General features: G+C 39.3%; 1 protein-coding gene across 3 annotated transcripts in view; it reads right to left on the bottom strand.

Moving 5' to 3' along the window:
- Positions 1 to 24,413, bottom strand: part of slc4a11 (solute carrier family 4 member 11) — a 102,736-nt gene extending 78,323 nt beyond the window's left edge. For all 3 annotated transcript variants that reach the window (XM_086274400.1, XM_086274402.1, XM_086274403.1), the window contains exon 1: positions 24,166 to 24,413. In XM_086274400.1, coding sequence (XP_086130526.1) covers positions 24,166 to 24,226 — 61 coding nt within the window. In that variant the 5' untranslated portion in view covers positions 24,227 to 24,413. The remainder of the gene's footprint in view (positions 1 to 24,165) is intronic.
- Between the last annotated feature and the right edge of the window lie 880 nt (positions 24,414 to 25,293).

Genomic DNA, 25,293 nt, shown 5'->3' with positions numbered 1-25,293 from the left:
ACTTTAAATTAGTAACTTAGTTACATTACTAGTTACTTCCATCAAAAGTAACTCAGTTACTTCAAGTTACTCGTTACTTTCAAAGTAACTAGTTACTAGGGAAAGTAACTTTGGTTTTACTCAGACTTCTCTTGTTAATGTGTTGCTAACTGGATACCCAGCAAGACTGCCAGTCTTCTAGCTTGCTTACTTGCCACAAGTGCACTGTGCCACCTACCAAAGGAAAAAATAACGTGCATATTTCCACGAGAGAAATCCCACGCCTGGACCGTCGTTGACCGTCGCCATGATTCTAGCCTACGTCACAGCGTCATGTGCGCTTTTTACATCCAACACAAAAACTGCAGTCGTGGTGCTTTGATTGTACTCAGAACTCAGACATTCTGCCTTCTGAATAGGAAGATGTAGGCAACACCAGACTGCAGATGAGCTGCATACAGGGCTGGACTGGGACAAAAAAAATCAGCCCGGGCATTTTGACTAGAGACCAGCCCACCATTATAGCAAAAATCATAAAGCCTTTGAATGAAAACAAACACTGTTGTGACAGTGATGTACACTGTTCTGATGGTATATATGCATCAATCTATCAATCGTTTGTTGTAAGACTCAGATAATTATTTATTAAAAGCTAGACATTTGAAATGAGAATAAGAAAGTATTTCCTTGTGCCCCCCTTTCCCTTTTAATGCTCTACCTGGCCCCCTGGCAACACTTTGCTAGATCCGCCCCTGCACAGTTACCAGCTGTCAGCTACCTAAAAAAGGATCCTGGTGTTATTTGTCTCTCAGAAACAGTTCATAACTTCAACTCATTCATGTCACCTAAAAGGTAAACCTGTTTCTCCATCACAGCTCTGATGATTCAGTAAGGACATCTCCTGGTTTCATCTTCATGTTTCCCTCTCACCAGATAACCAAACGATATCATCACCAGCAGCTTACAGATGTGGCTCCAGCAAACATCAGCTGATACTAGAAATTAATATTAAATAAATTCTAACAACAGCTGATCAAACGTGCTGCTGTTGTTTAACGCGACATCCGCTGGTTTCCTCTTTCTGGCGCAAAGTGGACGATAAATAAACAAGAGAGCCGATCAGCTGATCATTGATCAGTTTCATGATTGAAGTAGCAGCAGGAGAGGGAGGGGAGAGAATGAGAGAAGAAGAGGCAGCTGTGCAGCGTAAACACAGAATAACTCCAGCTTTGTGTCTTTTTCATTGTAGCTGAAGTCCGGGACAAACTGTTCCTTTTCACCTCAATACGAAACGCGTAATATTTTCTCTGAATACGAGACGATTCTGTTTTTTAGGGAAACGGTTGGCAACTCTAATAATTAACCTTATGAACAAAATAAAGTTCAACAGCATTAACATCGTAGCACCCACCCAGCTGTATAGAAACCCCGTCATGCTAGCTAGCACGCAGTACGAAAAAGTCAGCCCAACGAAAATAAACTCCACCTAAACTTGGTTTATATCTGACTCAGACTGCAGGTCATAACTTCTTACCTGAAGTTCAGTTCACCTGACACTCGGACCGGCGGCCGCTTCGGGTCTCTCATCCTCCTGCGTCCCCTTTCTCTCATCCACCTGCTGGCCTCCACCACTTGCTAATGTTACTGAATCTGTGGAAGCTCCGCGATAGCCACCACACGAAGTAACGAGTAACGACCCTATCTAAATCCCAGTAACGAGTAACGCGTTCCTGATTTTGGCATAATAACTAGTTACCGTGCTCGTTACCACAATAATAACGTAGTTACTGTAACCCGTTACTTAATAACGCGTTAGTCCCAACACTGCATAACACACAGGAAAAGACCCAGGGAAACTGAGTTACTGATAAAAAACATAATGCTAAAAACTGATAAAAACCCTGAAAAGCATACATTTCACACCCAAGCCTTAACTCTTGCGCCCCGCTACCAAACAACTTACCGGTTCGTGGCCCGGGGGTTGGCGACCGCTGACCTAGACGAAACGCTACGGTCCCCAAGATCAAAGGGAAAGTTATGTTAGGAAAATGATAACAAAAGAATTTTTCAGGCATTGGAGATAAGGTGGAACACAGTGAAGACAGTCACGTGGAGAAAATATGGCACAACAGTGATATTACCAAGAACTGGATCCCAGAAGTTGCAGAAATTTTTTTGCAAGACCTCGTTATGTACTACATGCGACATTCTTCATATGTCAGACTATGGGGTGGGATGGCACGACAGAAAGAATAGAACACAATAGAATAGAACTGAAAAGACTCAAATACCAACTGTAAAACTCTGTGGTGGCAGCATCATGGAGTTTTAAGTGGTGGCCTTTATGAACAATTCCAAACCGTCACATCTGGCACAAAACATTAACCCCTCTACTAGAAAGCTGACGACAATGATGAATTTCCCCTTTGCGCACAACAACAACCTAAAACATATATCGTAATTAACAAAGGAATGGCTTCACCAGAAGAATCTTAAAGTTTCAGAATGGCTAGCCCCAAGGCAAATGAAAATGTGGGGGGGTGCCCAAAAGAGGCCTATCATCAGAGAAGTCCTTGCAATCTGAGATTTGGCATGCTTGTGCAAGGGAGAGTGGGAAACTGTGGCTAAGTTAAGATTTGCATAACCCAAAAAGACTAAATACAGCATCAAAGTCAAAAGAAACTTTCAAACTAATTATTTTATGAGACTTCTGAAATGATCGATCTCCGTCTTATTTTATTACATCTGGGAAAACTCCCATTTTAAGAGAGGTTTGCAGGATTTTTAAATCCAATTTTGAAGCCCAGCTGATATTGGATTGATAATACAGATACTAATACTGATTTTAAAATTTGACGATTTAAAAACCTGATATCAGCCAATATTTATTTTCTTCTGTCGAGAAACATTAATCAAACAGACTTGCCAACCATTTTTTTTAAGTGGAGTTATTACTTATTTATGCTCTGCCTGATTCTGCTCAGATCAGCTGGTGGTTGTGTTTGTGGCCTTCGAAACACGTGTTACCAACAGAATAAATTGCACTTCCTCTGATGGACAAGCTATGCGATACTGATAGACTGGAAAATGGCCATTATCGACTCTAATCTAGTCAAATTTTTAAAAAAAGAATTTAACAGGCTGGCAGGAATCTCAGTGCTAGCCTCCTGTTGCAAACTGATTTTGACACTCACTCCACCCGACCTCCAATCTCCTTTTCACCTCATGGTATTTAAACTCATCGTCCTTCACTACCACTGCTCCTTCCATCTTTACCTTTCCACCTGCTACTCTCTAATTCACACACATATATATTTTGTCTTGCTTCTAATGACTTTCGTTCCTCTTCTCTCCAGGGCATACCTCTACCCGACCACGCTCTCTTCCACCTGCTCCCTATTCTCACTACAGATTACATCATCTGCAGTATCATACTCCATGAAGACTCCTGCTTGACCGCATATGTCAACCTCGCCAGGGGGGCTCCGAGCCAATCCCTACCACCATCTTGAACCAGTCTTTCACTCCAAATGCACACCTCAACACTGAGTCATACATGTCCGTCACCAGCCTCACATACTTCTCCACCACTCTTGAAATCTTCATACCACATCTCCCAACTTTGCCACCCCTCTCCTTGCTGCCTCCTGTCTATTTCTTTTTTAAAATCTCCTGACTATCCCCATTTCTCTTTGCTTACCTCTTCCTTTGAATGCTTTCCTCATTCTACCACAAAGTCTTCTCGTCTTCTTTCATTTGTCCAGAGGATACACCAAGCACCTTCTTGGCAGTTTCTTCTCACCACTGCAGCTGTACTTTTCTATAAATCTGGTAACCCTTCCCTACCACTCAAGTCTGTGTCAACTCCTCACTGAACTCTGCTCAGTTGTCCTCTTTCTTCAGCTTTTAACATTTAATCATCGTCTCTGTCTGGACGTGCTTCCTTTTCTTGACTTCCAAAGTCATCCCACAGACAAGCATCAAATGGTGCCTACCTACTTTGCTGTGAAAAAGTCTTTCCCCTTTCCAATTTCTTCATTTTTTGTCTATTTGTCATATGTTTTAGATCAAACTAATGGAAATACTAAACAGAGATTGTATTCTGTATTTAATTGGGCTGTTTTTAAATGATGATTTAATTTAAAGGGAAAACAGGCCTCCAAACCTTACTGGTTCTATGTGAAAAAATAATTGCCCCCTAAACTTAATCACTGGTTGTGCCACCCTTGCCATCAAGAAGGGCAAGCAAGTATTTGCAGTAACTTGCAAAGGTGGGGAGTCTTTCGTGTCACTGAGGAAGAATTTGGCCCACTTTTCTTTCCTCCACTCTTACACAGCATGTCTCACCATTTCCATCTTTTTTACTAAATTCACTACCATCTGTTTTTAGATTAACCAGATAACCTAAACCCACTACCTGCATGTCTTAGGACAATGGGAGGAAGCTTGAGAACCCAGACAGACACGTGGAGAACATGCAAACTCCAATGACTGGAGAAAACAGTCTTAGATACTGGGACACACAGAGCAGGAAAGAGTCCACAGTAAAGGGAGTGAAAGAAAACATTTGCATTTACCGTAGTGATAATCTGAAGGGTATCAATTGTTGGCAATTGATTTTGGTAAACTGTCAAACTAATATACAGTTGGTATAAGTATCTGCCTTCCTCCTGCGAATGTGAACATGGTTGCCTAAAAGGCATTTATGAAAAACCGGTTCTCAAAAATTCATATGCTTTCATTTCGTATTTGTGTGGTTCAAATGTGCACAGTTTGTACTGCATTTACTCATTTTATTTCTGCAGTTTTTTTTTTTTAATGTGTTACATTTCAGTTTCTATATTTCTTTTCCAGGTGTTTTCACATTTTGGGACAAAAATTCACACCAATAATACTTTAATACTATAATTATAGTATACTTATATATAGTACAGTATAGCATATGCATTGTTATAGTGTAAAAGAAGCTGTTGTCAGCTCTTCTTCCTCTCACTCTCTCAGGTTATACCCTAGTTTCCAGCTGAGAGGTTGAAGTCAGGTCCAGTTCTCATTTCTGCTCAGAGTCACACATCTAGCAAAAATGCTGTCTCGCTTTACCAGCTAATTGGCATGAAAAGGTAGTTCCACCACACACCTAGAATGGGAACTCTCTGTGCAAGCCCTATCATCTGAAACTACAAATTTGTTTCATTTTTTTCACACAGAGAAGCATATGAAATGACCTGCAGCTACTCTCTGGGTAGTCATCAGCTGGTGCTATGACGATGAAGGTGGGAATGGCCTTCAGTAAGCTCACAGCTTGGTGTCTGTGTGTGCACGTGCGCGTGTGTGTAATAGTGAGAGATGAATCACCATGTGTGAACCGCTTTAACCACTAAAAAGCAATAAGGTGAACAGAGTGAGTTTAGTGGTTAGGACTACCAGCTCGTAACCACATGTACCTTTCAGCTGGCCTCTGCCAGAAAGCCATACCTACTAATCAAGTGTGAATTACAAAACACTGGCACTGCAAACAAACAACAAAGCGAATCCAAATGGCAGAATATTTAGAAAGTAAGAAAAAGGTTAAAGCCGTTGTTACATGTGACAGTTTGTTCTTGATCCCAGTTGTGGGGTTTCTAACAATATTGAGATAATCAATGAAACGTATCCACCCTGAACTATATTGTAATATGCTTTCATCAGACAAAAAACAAACAGTTAAGAGCATGTGGCACACACCTTATCTAAACAACAGAGCCGGAGCTGACTTAAGGTTTAACAAGTCCCACAGTGTAAACAGCAGAATGTCAACACAGTGGTTGTTTCATAAAGAAATATTTAACATGAGCTGAATAGTCTGAAGAGCAAAGAATTACAGTGGGAATAATGTTATTGTTGGTATATCCATTATATCAAAAAGAAAGCCACAAAAACTCAAGCTCAAATAAATGATAAGATATTAAACTTGGTGTTCAGTGTCTTCATGAAGGACACTTTGGCACATAGGAGTGACCGGGGATCCAACCACCACCTTTCTGATTAGCTGATAACCTGCTTTACCTCTTGGCTGCCTTGCACTTTGGTGCATCATGGTACTTCAGCATCTCTGGTACCGGTCGGTTACAGAGGAGACATGGTGTTGGTGATGTTGTCAAAATTCACTAACAGACCTCTGCCTTGTATACAAGCTTTATAGTATCTTAGTATCTCAGCCAGACACCTTGTGAAAAATCTGCTGGTATCTTGTTGAATTCAGCTGGCTAAACCCACAAAGAACCATGAATATGAGAAACAGCAGGACAAATTATGTGACTTATTTCTAAGTAATTTTACCCATGCTGCACCACTATATCCAATCTAAGGGTTCCACCACCAGCCAAATCCCCCTTTAACCCCTGAGAATATCCCCAATAAAATGGCATCTAGACTACTGTCCTATCCTATCCTAGGCTATAGTAAACTGAAGGTTTTCCTTCTTGTTGCCCCAAGTGGACGAAATTCGATTTTTATTTGTTTTTGCTCTTGAAACTGACAATTTCTCCTGAGGAGACTCCACACTGTCACAATGTCCCAAATTAGCAAGAGTGACATTCTGGTGTCTGTGTTTTCATGCTCCCAACTGCAGGAGAGTGTCAGCTTGGAAACTGTTTTCTCTGAAAGCCTTAACCTAAAAAAAAAAAAAAAAAAAAAAAAACACTACACAGGCATAGTCCTCAGATCAATCCATCAAGCAGAAATGACTTCTGCATAAATTATGCAGATCTATAGGGAAGAAGATCATAGAGGTCTCTTATTAAGCTGAATTTGATTCCTTCCATTTCACAGAGTTCCCCTCAGATGAGTTTGCAATGTTTTTTTTTTTTTTTTTTTTGTTTTTTTTTTTTAAATTGTACCAAGCCCAAAGCAGAATATGCAAGCATTGCACAATGAAAGCATACCCTTGCCTGCACTTTTGAAACATATTTAAAATGCTTCAATTGCTAACAGGGTGTGATAATAGTTCACTCACATTCCCATGGCCCTGTCGCTGGTTTACCACTGTTCCTTCCCAGTCATCGGGCCATCACATTTTGGTCCTTGTCAGACTCACTCAAATAATTCCAGGATAACTGTAGAACCACTTTAAATTTAAAATACATGAATACATGAGGTTCCATCATAGTTGCTCTCCCCATGGTGAAAACCAGACACTATGACTGCTTTTCCTAGATGCGGCTTTGACTACATCATTGGTGGGTGGAGGGAGATCATAGACCAGTAGAAGAGAGCCAAGGATCGGTCAGCGATCTCTCTCGGTCCTGTCACCAGGCAGCCATTTTCACTAGGTGAATCTACAGGAACGTTTCGGCTGCTACATTGTTAGCAGAAGATTTGGGTGCCAAATTAAGTGAGTGATGGTGGAAAAACTGAAAATATTTTTGTGTAAAAGTTCTTTAAATGGTCTGTTTTTTAAGGGTTAAAGGCTTTGTTACCTTTTGGATGTGCACACTTTTGTTTGAATCTCAAAAATCTGTTAATTTGTGCACATAAATTTTAGTTTTCTTTGTCAAGTATGACCATTTTGCTAGATACTGGAATATGCACACATAGAAAGCCAGGCTGAAATCCTGTGACAACTGATTTGTAGTCTAGTATTGCACATGCTGCTGCATTTTATGCTGTGTCCTTTTGTCCTTGTGCCAGATGTCAGGATGTGGTGTACGACTCATTAGGATGCCAACTTGCCTCTGCATGGGGGTTAACGTTTTTCACTTGGCTTTTTAAAGCCTGATGGAAGATCCTGCTTTATAGAAGTTACAGGGTAAGATAGCTGGATCTGCAATAGTGTAGAAATAATGGTAATACTGCATAGCAAGTAATGAATCGCAAACAGCAACAGCTATTGCCTCAATGAGTCATCAGTGAGGGAATCCTGCTCCCTCCTTTTGACTGGGAACAACCATCATTAGCAGCTGTGTGTGTGTGTGTGTGTGTGTGTGTGTGTGTGTGTGTGTGTGTGTGTGTGTGTCTACTGTAAGTATGTGTGTGCTTGTGCATTAACCACACCTCAGTGTCTGCATGTGTAGGCGCTGATCTTGTCTGTCTATGTGTAGGAGTCTATTTTGCCTTCCTGTTTGTATGCGTCTATTATCTAGTGTGGTTGTCAGCTTTTCCATGTGTGTTTATTAGGGGAGGTCCCTTTCTTTGTTGTTGTTTTTTATGCTGGCTGGCACAGGAAGAGAGACAGACAGTAATATTCATAATAACACTCGGGAATAAAGAACATTGCTGAAGGAAATGGAGAGAGAAAGAAGGCGAGGAAGACAAAGAAGATGAGGGTAGCAGCTGGTTGTCGTTACTCTGCTGCCCATACACTTCACTGCAGGAGCTATCAGTATATACAGTAGGCTCCAGCAATCCCCTCTCTATGGATACAAGTGTGTGTGTGTGTGTGTGTGTGTGTGTGTGTGTGTGTGTGTGTGTGTGTGTGTGTGTGTGTGTACTTTCAGTAGCTGAAAGCATTGCCAAGGGGATGAGGTTATATTTCAGGTCACAAACTAGCTAGAGATTTAATTTGAAGAAGAACAACTTGATTATGTTCTCTCAGGCAAAAACAGCTTAAGGAAATATAACTAAGATGACACAGGTGAACACACACACACACACAGATTTGGCAACTCATTTGAGCTTTTTTAAAACATACGTTTATCCAAAAGAACTTTGTCTTCCACTTTTTTTTTGAAGTTCAATCACTAATAATCAGCCAGACCTACAAAAAAGCCAGGATGCTGTTGTGGCAGTCTTTGATATCGTCTTGAGTCTATCACCCTGCAGCCCGACAGACTCTAGCATCACCATCTTGGACTGCAGGAGGCAATGGTTCTTCTTAAACCTCGACTAAACTTTCCACATCTGCGAGTCCATTATGGTTCAAGTGACGCATATTTTGTCATCAGAATGTGAATGGGTTTGTTTTTCCACTGATCCGTTGAGAATTCACATTACAGTGCACCAATTATAGACACATCCCACGTGGCGGACTTCAGTAAAGTATAATGCCAGGTCTCCAGTTGTCCATGTCAGTCTAACTAGAACCTGCAGCAGGTGGAGAATTGTTTCATATGGCTGAACACCAGCCTCACCAAGGTTGCAGAACAAGCACTAATCATAGCCCTACCATGCAACAAGAGACTCACTGGAAAGGCAGTTGAATATTATTTATTTGGCATCATGTATCTGGCAATGAAAATATTTACTAAGGAGCACTTAATAAAGGGTACCGTTAACTGTGCATGAGTCCATGCAGAGACATACCCCAATATTGCAACAAATAAAATTCAAATCTGCAGGTAACACTACAGTGTTATCTGCATGCCCGAATTAATCCCTGCCTTCTTCATTCAGCTCCTCTCTTTAGAGTTCACCACAGCAGATCATCTGCATCATATCACCCTATACCAGGGGTCTGCAACCTTTAACACCCAAAGAGCCATTTGGACCCGGTTTCCACGCAAAACAAAAACACTGGGAGCCGCAAATACTTTTTGACATCTAAAATGAAGATAACACTGTATATATTGTTTGTTACCTTTATGCTTTGTGTGAACAACTAAGGTGTGTTGCTTATGAAATCCATGAAGTGCTACAGAGAAAATTACATTTTATTTATGTAGTTAACACATTTTGAACTCTTAAAGAAATATAACAAAAGGAAAGACACCAACATGAACTAAAATGATCCATGTAGCAAAGAAAAACTGTTGTGAGCCGCCACCCTCATATCGCCTTTGGGTTTTTGGAGCCTTGACCTGACTTTTAAAAAATTATTTGAAAAAAAGCACTATGCTTTTAAAAAATGAAAAATATATATTTGCAAAATTCTGCCTAAATATGTATTTTACCTGGTTAATGTGTTTGGCGGGGCGTCGTCTGCAGCACTGCTGCAGGGGAGGCGGACGCACCTGAGCGGCACCCGCAATCACGCCTCGCCGCCTTAACGTCTGTGCTATCTATGCTGTTGTTGGTATGTGTCGGGCTGTGAGCTGAAAAGCTACAGCCGGCTGTGTGCGTACAGCAACCGCGTGTGAAAAGTGGTCAATAAAGACCTGCTGAAAAGCATGTTCATGCAAACATCGTCAGGTCTGCCGTCGTATGTTTACAATGGGACTTCTGTGCACAGCGTCTGCAAATCGGGGCTTTAATCTTTACGCAGGACTGTAAGCTGTCGCATGTGAGGCGTGAGCGGTGTTTGTTTTTAACATAGATCACGGTGGAGAACAGCTGCCGACATAATGTGGATCCGAAGCTCCATAATTGGCCTACCTGGGGTTGAAAGTCTCGATAAATGCACGGCGTTTCGTACACCAGCTTCCGCGAGTGTGACGCTTATTTTGAGCGATGAAAAAAATATATATATAATTATATTTTTATATCTCAATATCACAATAATCTTCCAATTTAGAACTACAAGTTAAAAAAAAGAACTAACATAAATAAAATATACTTCAGCTAAATACTTCTAATTTATTTTCCCAAACCACGCGGAGCCGCACTATACGGACTAAAGAGCCGCATGCAGCTCCGGAGCCGCAGCTTGCCGACCCCTGCCCTATACCTAGCATCCTCTTTTATCAGACCAATCCTCTGCATATCCTCGTTAACTACATCTATGAACCTTTGAGGCCTTCCTCTTTTCCTCCTGCCTTGCAGTTCCATCTTCAACATCCTTCGTCCACTATCCGCTCCTTCCTCCAATAACCTTGCTTAACTAACTTTGACTGCAAACTGCTCAACCTGAGCTGTTTTTTATATATATAGGACCAAATCACAACATTAGTCACTTCAAGCCACTTTATACTGAGAGAAAACACCAGCTATCAGAAAACCACTATAAGGCAAGCACTTGGCGACAGTGCGAAGGAAAAACTCCCTCCCTGGTGTATCCATTTATAATTCTGCCCTCCTGGTCACTCCCAACACCTCCTATCCAGTCTTTCTGTCACCACCACAGTCGCCAAACTATACACATGTCCTTTCAATCTTGCTGTGGTCACAAAATACCCCTGACACTTTTCTCCACCCACTGACTCCATCCCGCCTGAACTCTCCTCTTCACCTCTCTTGTACACTGTCAGTTGCTTTGGATGGTTGACTGCAGGTATTTAAACGTATCCTCTATTCATTACAGCTGCTCCTTCCATCTTCACCCCCCCCCCAATTTGCACACATCTATTCTGTGTTCTGAATTTCATTCCTGTGCTTCCACCTGCTCCAGACTAGATGGACACTGACTGTTGCACTAGATGGCTGCCACTCCCATACAACGATGCAGCTGGGAGTCTCTTGTTTAACCGAGATTCTTCTTTAATGCCGTTGTCTGCAGATGGAGGTTCTGTCTCTAATTCTGCAGTCTTTACCTTATAAAATAAAGCACCTTGAGACAGCTGATGTTGTTCTACATAAATAAAAGTGAACTAACACAAATGGGTCCAGTAATACATCAAGTGAGGGTAAGATGCAGCTTAGAAGCTGACTTGCAACCTTGCACTGCAAAGGCTGATATGATCAGAGACAGGCAGTATATAGTTTGATAATATCATCTATGAGGACGGGAGAGAGCAGTTCGGGGAAATAACTTTAAGAAAATCATGTTCCAAGATCAACAGGAAGGAGTGAAAAACAAAATCCAAAACCCAGAAAAGTAGAGGCTAGGAAGACGCAAAAGAGAGGGAGACAGCATATCTGAAGGAGCTTTTAGAGTGACATCAGGAGCTGGGTATCATATGTGAGGAGAGCAGAGCAGATTTTCAATCATGGGTAGGTGAAAAGGAGAGAGGACATAGTTTTTCACTGCAACCTCTGTGAGTACACACATTGTGCACTCGAGGAGAAAGCACTGAGCGTGAGGCTGCCAAAGAAGAATTGAACATGCAAAAAGCCAACTAAGTGTTCTACAAAAAGATTTATACTCAGCCCTGGACAGCCAGGGACCTAGAGACCCCACCACTACACAGTAGAACTATGTGGTGGAGCTGAAATTGGTTGAATTATAAGTTGCTTTGAAGAACAAAGTCATTCTGAATGAATAGTACACAGTTTTGAATATGTTCAATTCAGAAGAACATTATTCAAGAAAGGTCTCTCAAAAAAATTACAAAGTATTAAGACCTCCACTGACTAATGCTTTCCAAACAGAACCATTTATTTCATCTGGTTAACATTTCTGTATTCTTTTAACAACACTATCCATCTGTCTGTCAGTCTATAGATAGGAGAAAACACAATTATTGTAATGTCAATTTTTTCCAAATGTGTTCCAACTTCATCTATATGATTTGTTTTTGATTAAATCTCTAGAAAATGTTTTATACTGGCTAATAAAGCTGAACTCTTAAAAACACATCAAAACCAAACATTGTAAGCACTGTAAATGCAAGCACTACCAATTTGTCCTCAAGTGAAAATAAATATACTGCCTACTTATTGAATCACACAAAAGATAAAAGTTTTGGTAATGACAAAAATATTTATGTGTCACATGCTTTGTCACTTCAACATTCAAAGACCTTTACAGGGTCTGTATAGTAAGATTTTTGCCTTTCTGCAAACAACAAAACACTCAGACACTAAAAATTACTAATGCGTCAGTAAAGCTCCAATTTCAGCAAAATTAACACAGTAAACAATTATCATAAAGGCTAAACTGCCTGGTGCAAACATTAGTGTTAGCTGTTTAACTGTTCCTAATCACTCTATAGCCACAGTAGTCTTCTATAGAGCAGGGCGATATGACCAAAAATATTTATCACGATATACATTTGAAAATTTGCGATAACAATATAACTGACGATATAACTGACACCAGACAAAACACTTTACAACTCCACAACTTTATTAGTGCAAAAAAAAAAAAAAAAAACCAAAAAAAAAAAAAAACCCCAAAACAGAACATCACTGTATTTTCACTTAAACAAGCAGCTGTTTTTTTTTTTAGTTTTTTTTTTTTTTATGTGCATTAAAGTTACATAAAAATTTAACAGGCAAATGCAAAAAAAAAACCCCAAAACAAAACAAAACACCCCCCAAAAAACTGTAACCCCCAAAACATAAATCAAAAATCCAAACATGAACTCAGTAATGAGTAGCTCCACCGTTATTGTTGATCTGTTCAAAAATTCATTGAGGCATGTTTGATGCAAGTGGCAACATTTCTCCAAGTGGCAACATTTCTCCAAGTGGCAACATTTCTCCAAGTGGCAACATTTCTCCAAGTGGTGAAGACGGTCACATGAAGGCCATCTACTGTCTGAAACCGTTGTCTATTTTTGTAAACTTCCCTTGCCATCTATCCCCAAAGGTACTCAATTGGATTTAGATCAGGGGAACACACAGGGGGGTCCAAACGAGTGTTTCTATGTTATTCTTCTGGAAGAAGTCCATTGTCCTGCGAGCTTTGTGTACTGTAGCGTTGTCCTGTTGAAAAGCCCAGTCATTACCACACTGACGAGGGCCCTCAGTCATGAGGGATGCTCTCTGCAACATCTGGACATAGCCAGCGGACGTTTGACGCCCCTGCACCTCCTGAAGCTCCATTGTTCCACTGAAGGAAAAAGCACCCCAGACCATTATGGTGCCCCCTCCACTGTGGCACGTAGAAAACATCTCAGGTGGGCCCTGCTTGTCAGTAATGTTGGAAACCATCAGGACCATCAAGGTTAAAAACTTTCTCATCAGAGAATAAAACTTTCTTCCACCTTTCAATGTCCCGTGTTTGGTGCTCTCTTGTCCAAACGGTCAGTTCTGTGCTGTTCAAGGAGACGAGGCCTTTGAAGACGTTTTTTGTTGTTAGTCTCAGATGCTGCCCGATGGTTATGGGGCTAAAGTCGGCACCAGTAATGGCCTTAATTTGGGTCGAGGATCGACCAGTTTGATGGATAACCAATTGGATCCTCTGGTTCAGTGCTGGTGAAATATTTTTGAGTCTCTCTTGACTTTTCTGTTCCATAACCCTCAGGATCATTTAAGAAATTCCAAATCACTGTCTTATCACTGTCCTACCTCAGCAGTGATGGCGTGCTGCGAGAGACTGATTATGCAATTCAACAACGTGACCACGTTCAAAAAGGGAACCTTTTTTTGCCATCAGAACTTCATGACAGCGTGACTACCTGACTGAAAAAAAAAAAACCTTGAATCCACATTTTTGCACAGATTTGGCCTTTTAAAGGCACGGGGACCTAAACTTTTGATCAGCTGTCAAACAGCCTGTTTCAGTTCAAGCGGTCTTTTCAATAAATTCCATGTTCAAAATATGTTTTGTCTCACTCCCATTTCTTCTCGTTGCATGTTGAAGCTCTACTTGGAACCTTGTTAACATCCAACCATGCAAAATATGATTTTTTGCCATTTTTCCAAGTGGTCTTAAACTTTTGATCGGGACTGACAATCCCACTGCAAATTACACCTTTACATAAATAACTAAATAAATAACATGGTGCAGAGCCCTACTGCAAGTAAGTTACATTTCCTGTGTCTCTGTATGTCTTGTTATGTTCAAATTTTTTAGATAACTACAGTACTTTCTCTGGCCTCATACAACTCTTACACTCTACAATAGAGTTGGAGACCATTTACTATTTCAAAGGAAAAATATTTTTGAATTACCAAAAGGTATTCTTGGTGCGGTTGGCAGGTTGCCAGCATGACATCTTCAACAAATTGTTTTGATGATCAGACATTAAGTGGTGCAAGATTATGCAAACTGCTAAATGCAAGGATACTTCAGTATCTGGGGCTGTGGACCTTCATGTAAGATAGCGGGCCAAGGCTACATTAGCCATTACTAGCAATGCACACCGGAGAAAATAGTTGGCTGTCAAGTCACATTCTAATGAACAGTGTACTCTTTTTAAGAATGTGGTGAAGGAGAAGAGGTATTTTTAAAACTCACTCAATTTTAAAGAGGTACTAGATGAGGTATTCTGAGTGTATCAAGTCAGTATATAACTTTATAATACCTTAACCTAATACATAATAAATCTAGACATAATCACAGTACATGAGACAATACTGACATTATTATCTGACTCCATTATACCTCTTGATTACTCATATTGTCAAAATGATCAGCACAAAAGTAATTAACTAATGAATGCTGGGTAGCCATCAGCGAGACGGAATCAGCCCAATAATAGCCTTCACCCAGGCACTTTGAGCAGCAACAAATCCCTCCCCTCCACCATTAATGTAAGCTGTCCTGGAAACCTGAATGACATAACTGACAAAATTGTAAAATAACAAGTGTAGTGCAACAAGCACAGAGGGAATGTTTCGACTCATTGAATTGAAGAAGGCTGCCTAAGCACACACACACACACACACTTACTAGCACCTTTTTGCTTGCAGCCACAGTCTCCTCTATGCAATGGTCTCTTCTGCTCAAAGGTAAGCGTTTCCTATTGATTTTCACTACATAGACCTTCGCAGTGGCTGAAGTGATTAAACCAGCAAGCCTGTAACCCCTTCACTCATAATATTTATATTAATATTCATACCACTGACCAAAAGAAAATATCATCAACAAAGAAAGAAAAGAAAGCTGATACATCACAACCTTATAAAAAAAAAAAAAAAAAAAAAAAAGAAGGTACAAGATACATTTTTCCTTAAATGCTTGAGTATGATTTGGATATTGCAGGCAGCATACAGAGTCTTTTTCATGTGTGAATAAATGCACAGTGACAATTATATGACTATTATTTTCTTATTTTTATATTAAAAACGATTTCCTAGTGATACAGGAGCACATACACACTGCCCTCTGCTGGAAACTGTAGAGGCTGAAAAAACAATAATGATAATGGATAATAATGGAAAAAACATCTACTATTGTCAGTTTTCTAAATATATTTCTATTCTGCAGTGTTTTCTCAGACGCTGTTTGTATTTTAAAATCAATTAGAAGGCATACATGTATTTATGTGCAGTATTTGTCTGTAACAAATGAAGTATTGTCTGATCCAGATGCACAAATGTGCAGAGAGGAGAAGCAACACTGAACAGAAGATTGTAGAGGTGCCCTTTAACTCCAAATTTCCCCTACATATTTCCCTCTTCACTGTGATACTCTGTACCCACGCACGCACACACACAGGAAATGTTTTTGTCTTTATATTTCCAAAAGCCCTTATGGGGAAGCAATGCTGACACACACACTTTTTAACTTTGAAGTAAGTGAGGTAAATGGTCAAATCAGCAGCATGGATTGTCCTGCCTCACTTTAAACCGCTCTCTTTAAAAGAAAATCCAACAAATTTATTTGCAAATTATAAAAGGGAATAAAATACTAATGCAGTCATGTGAGTCATAATATTCCCTGAACATTACTAGTGGTTGGGTGAGTCATATTTCGCCCTATCCTAAAGCCAAAATGACAAAAGAGTATATGTGCTGAATGTGATATGTGCTTAAAGAATGTGTCAAAGCTATTTTGGGGGGGTAGGAATATATAATGGCATCATACTCATGATTCAAGATCCAGTTTGCAAAATTGCTTCATTTTATCAGCTGAACTACAGTCTCCTACTTTGTGCTATTAATATTTTGCAAGACTGCATGTCACAATATCAAAATAGATTAAACCGTCTCATTTTGAAATGAAGCCCTTCCCTTTGCTTGTCCTGAAAGACTTCAGCGAGAGAGAAAAAAGTCACTCTGCAGCAAGCTTTAAAATTCTGTGCACCTACAGAGCACATTAAAACGCTACAATAAACCGCAAAGGGCACCTTGTTGCATTGTGCTCCAAGCAGGAAGACAGCAAAGACGCAGTTAGTGGACAAACACTGGGTGGGATTTCCTTTCCTCTTGGCTGCTGCCTTACATTGTCTGTTTCCATATGCTGGCCAAGGGCCGCAGACATGGACAATAACAAATTGTGTCTGTTTTGAAACTACAGACAGACACACAAAGATATTCAAACAAAATAAATGCTCTCCATCATGTGCGTGCATTCTGACTAGGATTGCAGCCAAGGTAAATCAATTTCTAACACTTATCTTCAACATCGACGGTTCAAATGTTAACCGGGCTGGTGCGCACCTTAATGTTAACTCTTTAACTATTAGCAATTACCCTGTAGCCACGCGAGTTGTATATTGAAATTACCATTATGAAAAAAAAAAAAAGAAAAAAAAAAAAGACACGCCTCTTAATTTTGTCAAGAGACATGTAGTATTGAAAATGGCATTGGGTATCAAGCATTTTTATAGGTATCAATATTGAGCATGAAATTCTAACATGGTGACAACCCTGCTCCAAACTTAAACAATCATACTGTACAATACAATAATCATAGTTTTACGACTGTTTATTAATACTCACAATTGTATATTTAAAATCTGTATAGTTTTCAGTGATAATATAATTAGAATATAATTATTTTTTGTGAGCTTATACAAGAACTGTTTCTGCAATAGCCACAAAGTTTGTTATACCAATATGTCTGGTAAGACTGTGCTGAATTTGGCAGAAGAGCTAAAAATTTCAGCGGTATAACTGTAAGTCATTTGGTACCAAATTTTTAATTTTTTATTAACCGATCTGTCAACAGATTTCTTTTACTTTTAAAATGTATGAAATGTCCAAAAAAAATAGTAAATAATATCTATACTGTTTCGCCGGAATTCAAACAAATGATTAATTATCAAAATTACTGATATTTTCTGCAATTATACTCATGTTCATCACTATACATGTGATGACCGAATTATATTTCCAAAATCATTAAGTAGCAGCTGTAGTTGAGTGTTTAAGTGGTCCAGACTGTTGAAATCCTGTGGAAAGCAGTTTCATCCATGTCCTGTTGTATGTTTGCTTACATTTTAGAAAAATAGATAACTACAGTATATTTACAATCATACTTTTTTTTTTTTTTTTTTTTTAAATGGACTGTCAATCAGCAGTCCATTTCCAGACATTTCACTTATTACATAATTGTCTAATATATAAAGTAAATATATTACCTTGTTCAACATATGCTCAGCCAATTCCTTGTTGGTAATCTATTGGTGGATATGTATACTGGATGTATATGATTGGTTTCTATGTTTTTCTCTACTAGAAACATTTTTTCCACACAAACGTCTACACTGCAATATGTTTTTCGATGAGCCTAATGAAGGCTACAGCCTGAAATACATTGGTCATGTAATAAAGTGGTTATTCAGAAGCATTGCTAAAGTTTCAACCTCTTAACATACAGAGTAGGGCTGTGCGATATGACCAAAATCTCATATCCCGATATAAGACATCTATTGTCCCGATAACGATATAAATCACATATATATCGTTATATCGAACAGCCCTAATACAGAGATACAAAAGACAGAAATTTTTCTTTTACAGACAAGTTTGGTAGAATAGTGACTGTCAGGTTATACTACAATGTGTCCTTATCACATGATATTTAAGGCTGTATAAGGAGGTTTCAGCTGGCACAGCTGGCCCATGCAATGCCATCAGAAGGTCCCACAGAGAGTGTGGCTCTAATCATGCATGTATTAACAAACCTACAGTGAATGCAACCCACTGAACAAACGCGGTTACCTGCTAAAGCTAAACAATTATGGCTATTCCTTTGACATTACATGTATGTAGTATAAACCATTTAAAAAAAAAAAAAAAAAAAAAAAACTAATGAAAACAACAAAGATGAACTGCTAGTTGCTGATCACTATAATTTCTCAGTTACAGGTTTCATAGCCTCCTGATGTCCTTCATGCAGTTACGTATTTGTAGCCTAAACATTTTAAACAAGTCTATATCAATTTAACCCCCACACAATAATGTGCCTAATTAACCTGACAAATAAAGGGCTTCCAAAGGCAGCTGAGGGAGCTGGAAGTTAACCGACTGTCCACACTTGCTGAGGTGATTGATTAATAGCTTCACCAGGAGCTACTTGATTCCAGTGCAGTTCTGCCAGACAGCAGCTAATGAATATCACTTAACAAACAATTAACACTGTTGACCAAATTCCCGTGCGTCCATGAATACACCACTGACCTAATTTGAAGTCAGAATGAAGATTGAGAAAGAGTTTTAGGCCCTCAGATAATAGTTCAAATAATGTTTGTTACTTTATATTTTTAGAGAGAAATTATTAAATTTTGCATCCATCCAAGGGCATTAATAGTTACTGACCAATATTCAGTTGTTAATTTTGAAAATATGTTTTTAATGTAGTCCAGAATATTTACAAAAAGCAAACAGTATTTTACATCTTCCCTAAATCAGACATCTATGTGACAGTGAAGGGAACTAAAATGTAAGACTAATAAAATTTTGTCATGGTATGCACAGTCTTTAAAGAATTTTGTTAAGAAAAAGGATAAAGGCTTCCTCTTGGCTAATTCAATGAATTAAATACAAAAATAAAGAAAATTTATTACATAGATAAAAACTGCCATAAAGCTGTCCTGCTCCTAGAAGCCTAGAATAACCACAGCTGTTTAAGATTATCAGAAGAGACAAGCAGCCATGAAAGTAAAAGAACTGACAAGGGGGCATGTATAAAGCTGATAATCTTGTTTCAATACAATATTGCGCTGGAAAACCTTGAGTGCTGGGATGAATATCGATGTTACTTTGACACGTACCACCCACGCAAACATTGTGGCAAAACAAGCACACTCCAGCAGCCCCATGAAAATACAACGCCTCTTCCCTGCAGGACAAAGATTCCTGCTCCAAACTCTCCACATCGCAGTCTAATCAAGCAACCACCAAATGCAATGCAACAAGCCTGATGAACAGGGGACCCACCTCACAGCCCAAAGAACCCCCATCAAGGCCCAGTAAAACCAGACACCTTCATACAAGCCCCCAACGATTAAAATTCTTTTAGCAGCACAACAAATATTAGGCAAGGGGTATAGGTAGTATATTCAACCACAAAACACCAATATTCAGTGAACACTACACTTTTTTTCCTCTTAATGTGACCTGTACTGTACTAACAGGGTTATGGGTGTATTCTCGGGAGCAGGTCAACATGTAGAGCATGGTGTTAACAGCATCAGAGAGAGAGGCTCAGATCCCACTGGAAACAAAACAGCATGTATGCACACTCAAGTCTGGGAGGAGCTCAGAGTGAAAGTGCCAGCTGGATAGTATATATATATATATATATATATATATATATATATATATATATAAAAAAAAGTGGTAATCCTGATAAAAACAGACCGTTACACAATACAGACAGGATGATGTGGGGGGAAAAAATGATTGTTTGGGAAAATTCAAGGTCAAACCAATGTCTTTTTTTTTTTTTAAATAAGGCTTTGAACTTAGAGGTTTCTCAACTATAAAGCTTCTGTTTTTCAATAGCCAATTAATATTACAAGATAAGGCAAAGGAGGGTTCAAAAGGCTAATTGTGTGTCTTTCTGTGAATTGTTCCATTTACAAGCACCTTGATTTTATGATGTAAGAACTGCTGTACTAAGAGAAGACCTAAAATTCAACATTCTGCAAGCCTACACATAGAAAAACAGTTTTATCTTTCCCCATTTATGTTACTATTATTATTATTATCATTATCATCATCATCATGGTTAATTTTCACATGGTGATTATTTAACATGATTACTCATTAAAAGTTGCCTTTAGCTGTTATTTTTGTGCTGTCATTAGCTGGCCTAATTGTTGTAGTTTTTAATCTAAAAAATGTATTAATAAAAATAAAAAATAAATAAATAAATAAATAAAAAAAAAAGCAGGGTGACTGGCTTGCAGAGGAAACCCAGCATAACAAACCTGGAGCAAAATGTCATGAACTCAAGCTAGGCGATCAAAACTGTATTCTCTGTCAGTATGTGATGCACTTTGGCTAACTGTTTTGACAGATTGCATGCGTTTCCTCCTTTACATGTAAAAGGCTTGGTACACTTGAAATGAGCACACTCAGCATTTGCTGCAGTTAAGCGTAATCACTCTTAAACAGCCCTCATGCAAACTCTCAAAGAGAGAGATCTCTCTAGCAAACAGGAAACAGATTATGCATCACTGACAAATTTGCAAATCAGAAACAAAAAATGTGCAAAGATGTGCAAGATTACATTCATGACAGTAATAAATATGAATTGTATACTGTAATTTCTCCAGTGTCAGGTCTACAACCAGAAATCTTTTTAATACTCCATGATGAGAGGGTCAAAGACAAAGCCACTGGATGCAGAGATCTACCAATCAAACTTTATTATAGCTCTGACTGACCGATTCACACCACTTTTAAATTAATAGGATTTATTTCTCTGTCTGAGAAAGGATTCCTACTTAAACAACCCTTATTTCTACCAGCATCTTTCCGGTTGCAGAAATAAATTGCTTTCTTTTTCTCGGCCCAAAAGGTTGATTCTGTCTATCTGGTCTAGTGTTTTCAGTGGAAGAAATGTCTCCAGTCTCAGCTGACTGCAGGTTCCCCAACTTTATAAACAGTATATTTGCATAATGAATGAAACTAGCAACACTGACAAACAATGGGCTGTGAGGTCCGTTTCTGGATTATTTATATGCAAATTATCATTACTATGAGTACCAGTTACACAGAGTTGGGGAACGGCTGCAATCACAGCATTGTAAGATGTATCCTTAGGCCCCTTACTCGATTTAGGGATGGCCTCTTTGACTCCCCGCTCGAACCAGCGGGGCTGAGAATGGTCCTTTTTTTGAGTTTGGGGTCATCCTGCAACCTCTTACGAACGACCTCAACTGATTCAGTGGCTGGAACACAAGTGAAGAGAGATGAAACAATGGTTTTGTACGATGTTACATCTGCCTCCATAATGACATCTCTCACCTTCTCAACAAAATCCAAAGTGTTCTGGATGTGGTGTTTAGAGCTGCCTACCAACGGGTTGAGGATCGTAGCCAGAAACCTTGAGATGTTATAGGTGACCAAGTTGATCATGCAGATTTAGGTATACAGATTTGTCTTAAAGGTACACCCTGTTTATGTATTTTCGATCATCATCAGTGGTAGTTGATCAATGGTCAAGAAAACTTCTATATTAGTGATCAAGAAACTGACCTCACAGTATATTGTTCATCAGTGGTGCTAGTTTCAGTCATTATGTAAGTCTATAGTTCATTAGGTTGGGGAAACATTGAGTTACCAAATTAATCTGTCCCATAGATTAGCCCATTTCCACTGATACCCAATCCAACTTTCTGAGTCAGGATCAAACCGATATACAAACCAGTCAGATAGATGTATCCCTACATAGATAACAAAGGAACTACTCGAGAGACCACAATGTACCTAGGTAATGCTTGGACTGAGTACAAGAAACCTACAACTTAACACTGCATAGATAGAGTGCTTGCTACTATTCAAGGGTAACAGGACGCTGATAGCCATCACCAGGAACACAATGCGGCTGTGAAGGCAAAGTCCACGGCCACTGCAGAAGCCACATCAAGGGAGGCATTATCTGTACTAACAGAGTGCATTGTCCACAAAGCTGTTCATGGTTCACAGTCATCATTGTTCAATCTCAAAAGGTAAGTGACCATCAACCACCTCATATACAAGATGGAATAATTTATGAAACTCTACTGATAAAAATGAAAAACAACACTGATTTAAACTAATTTCCTTGAAACCCTTTTCTGATCACATGCATGTTTATCTGCAATGCTTAAGTTTCTCCACTATATCAAAATGGCAACAATTTAACTCAAATTTAATTGTGAAAAAGAGGACAAGGTCACAAAGTAGCATAGCAACAAAGAGAGGAAGCATGGTACAGTCATACTGTCAGTTTCCCCTGACAGTATGACTGAGGTTCACGCAGACAACCCTGTGGATCTCTTCAGCCACAACAAGGATGCTCTGGGTTATATCCAAGTCTGAAGCATCACATGTGGACTTGAACAGGGCAGACTCTTCCACTGAAAGCTGCTACCCATGCACAAGTTTAAGAGGTATTACAACAGAGCAATATCAGCTGGGAGTGGTGCACAAGTACATGAGAAAATGACAAATGTGAAAATCAGCCAAATTTGAAGCAGGTTAGGTCGATTTTTAATTCATGATGTCTCACCTAGTACAATTATGATGTCAGGCTGTATGCCAGGAGTGAACAAGACATCCACTCATTGATCCATTTCACCAGGATCAATGGCTAGAAGATTGGAATGTCATTCAAACTGGATATATCCAGTGGATGGTGGCAAAGAGAGGGAAGATGTTAAGAGCTCCAAACAGACAAGCTGCCACTGGCCAACCACACATACTGATGGTTGGAAAAGAGCAGAAGACTAGATGGAGAGTCTTCTTGTCATGCACAGAGGAGCATGACAAGGTTGCAATAACAGTGGACACATCACAATTTAAGATCAAAGTTGTTATAAAAGCTAGCCAACTCCAACTACATCTGAGAACCCTGTCTGAAAAAAAAAACACAGCCTTAGGAACATCTAAAGTGTGTAAAATCCTCAAACTCCCTTAAGATCAGATGCTCTGCTGGAGGATCAGAGCTTGAGAAAAAACATAATACCTCTCACATGGTGTTATAATTTTAAAAAGGTCACAAAATCAGTGAATGACTCTAAAATGTACTTAAATCATCTTATCAGTGTGCCTCACCATTGAACTTGCTTAAAATCTTAATGATGTAGAAGGTAAGGCCGATTCTGCTGTTCTATATTCTTGAAGACTGAATGAAATAAATATCAGTGTTTATGGTTGCAGATATTAGACGCCATATTTCGCTTTTGTTAGACTTAAAGCTGCTTCTTTGCATGTGTTTTGGCGCCAATGACAGTACTTGCCTTGCTTGTGTGTTCAGCATGTACTCCATCCATTTATAATGAGTTCTGCTGAGAACTGAGGAAGCCAATTGTATTTACACATATAATAATTCCCTCCCAGCCTAAACCATGTCTTACAATGACAGTACAGGTAGTTGTTATGACTCATTTAATTAAAACAATTATTATTGTTAATCATACACACCTGTCAGGACTGAAGCCAAAACATATTACTGAGTGTGTTTAAGATGAAGACTTGTACCACACTCTTTAAGTTCGCCATCCGCGTGCCTTGTTTTTAACTCCGGTGCATAACAAGTGACTAAAATAAGAAATACAGTCCTTATATAAGGTGAACTGTCACCTGTGAGGGAAAACATTAGCAAAAAAGTTTTATATTTCCACATCTTACCTTTAGTAAAACGATTCACTGACGCCGCCCTCACCTTTCCATCGTCCTTAACAGTTTTCATAATGTTCCCGGTCTCCAGAAAATGTCGAGAATATATTCTTTTCTTCTTCCTCCTCTTTTTAAAATAAAGAAACCGAGCAATAACGAAAGGTTTGACTTTGTTTTCTCCGGTCGCTACATTTAAAGAACTAGAGAAAGTGTCATCAATTAATTAACGGTGGTCGTCAGGTGCTGATGACCGCGCGCGCCCGCCGAGTGCCTGAACACCAGCCCCGCCCACCGCTCGCGCTGCGCTGCGGACTGTCACATAACAGTATCCAGAGCGGGAAAAAGCTGACTGGCTACAGTGTTCCAATTTACTGAAACCAGTCATTGAATGCGACACCTGCTGCCCCCTGATACAGCGCGGATTTTAGATTTTATACTGTGTTTCGATTACACAGCAGAAAAATGACAACTGCATAATGTAAAACCTCTTATCATTTTTACTGATTGACAGTTTTTTGGTTTTTTTTACTAAATTATAAATAGAAAATAAGGAGCGGGAGGGGGGCTTACTGAATATTATTAGCATTTTTGTATCACAGTCTAATTATGTATTATTTTATATTTAAAAATAGCAAGCCAGAGAGCAGAAATACAGAAAACTTCCTCGAAAATCATCTACCTTGTAAAAGAGTAGGTAATGATTACTTACTTACTGACTCTTATTACTCTTACTAAATAGTTAAATTTTATTTATATAGCACCAAAGCACAACAACAGTCTCCCCCTGGTGGTTTATACTGTAAAGTAGAGACCTTACAGAGAGAAAGCCCCCAAAAAACAACAATCCACATACCATCTAGGTCAGGGGTGCCCAATCCCGGTCCTCGAGAGCTACCGTCCTGCAGCTTTTAGATGCATCCCTACTCCAACACAGCTGAATCAAATGGTTTGATTACCTCTTCAGCATGCCATTGTGTTTGGCAAAGGCCTGATAACAAGCCATTCATTTGATTCAGCTGTGTTGGAGTAGGGATGCATCTAAAAGCTGCAGGATAGTAGCTCTCGAGGACTGGGATTGGGCAGCCCTGATCTAGGTCATGCTTCTGGTAGCATTTGCATGCATGGGTTTCTGTCTGTGTG

This window comes from Aulonocara sp. 'chitande type north' Nkhata Bay, linkage group LG19 (assembly GCF_057382095.1).
Source record: "Aulonocara sp. 'chitande type north' Nkhata Bay isolate Kocher_YH1m ecotype deep benthic linkage group LG19, A_spYH_male_GT1.1, whole genome shotgun sequence".
NCBI classification, from domain to species: domain Eukaryota; kingdom Metazoa; phylum Chordata; class Actinopteri; order Cichliformes; family Cichlidae; genus Aulonocara; species Aulonocara sp. 'chitande type north' Nkhata Bay.
The sequence above is the reverse complement of the archived record's forward strand: the minus strand, read 5'-3'. Positions and strand labels throughout refer to the sequence as shown.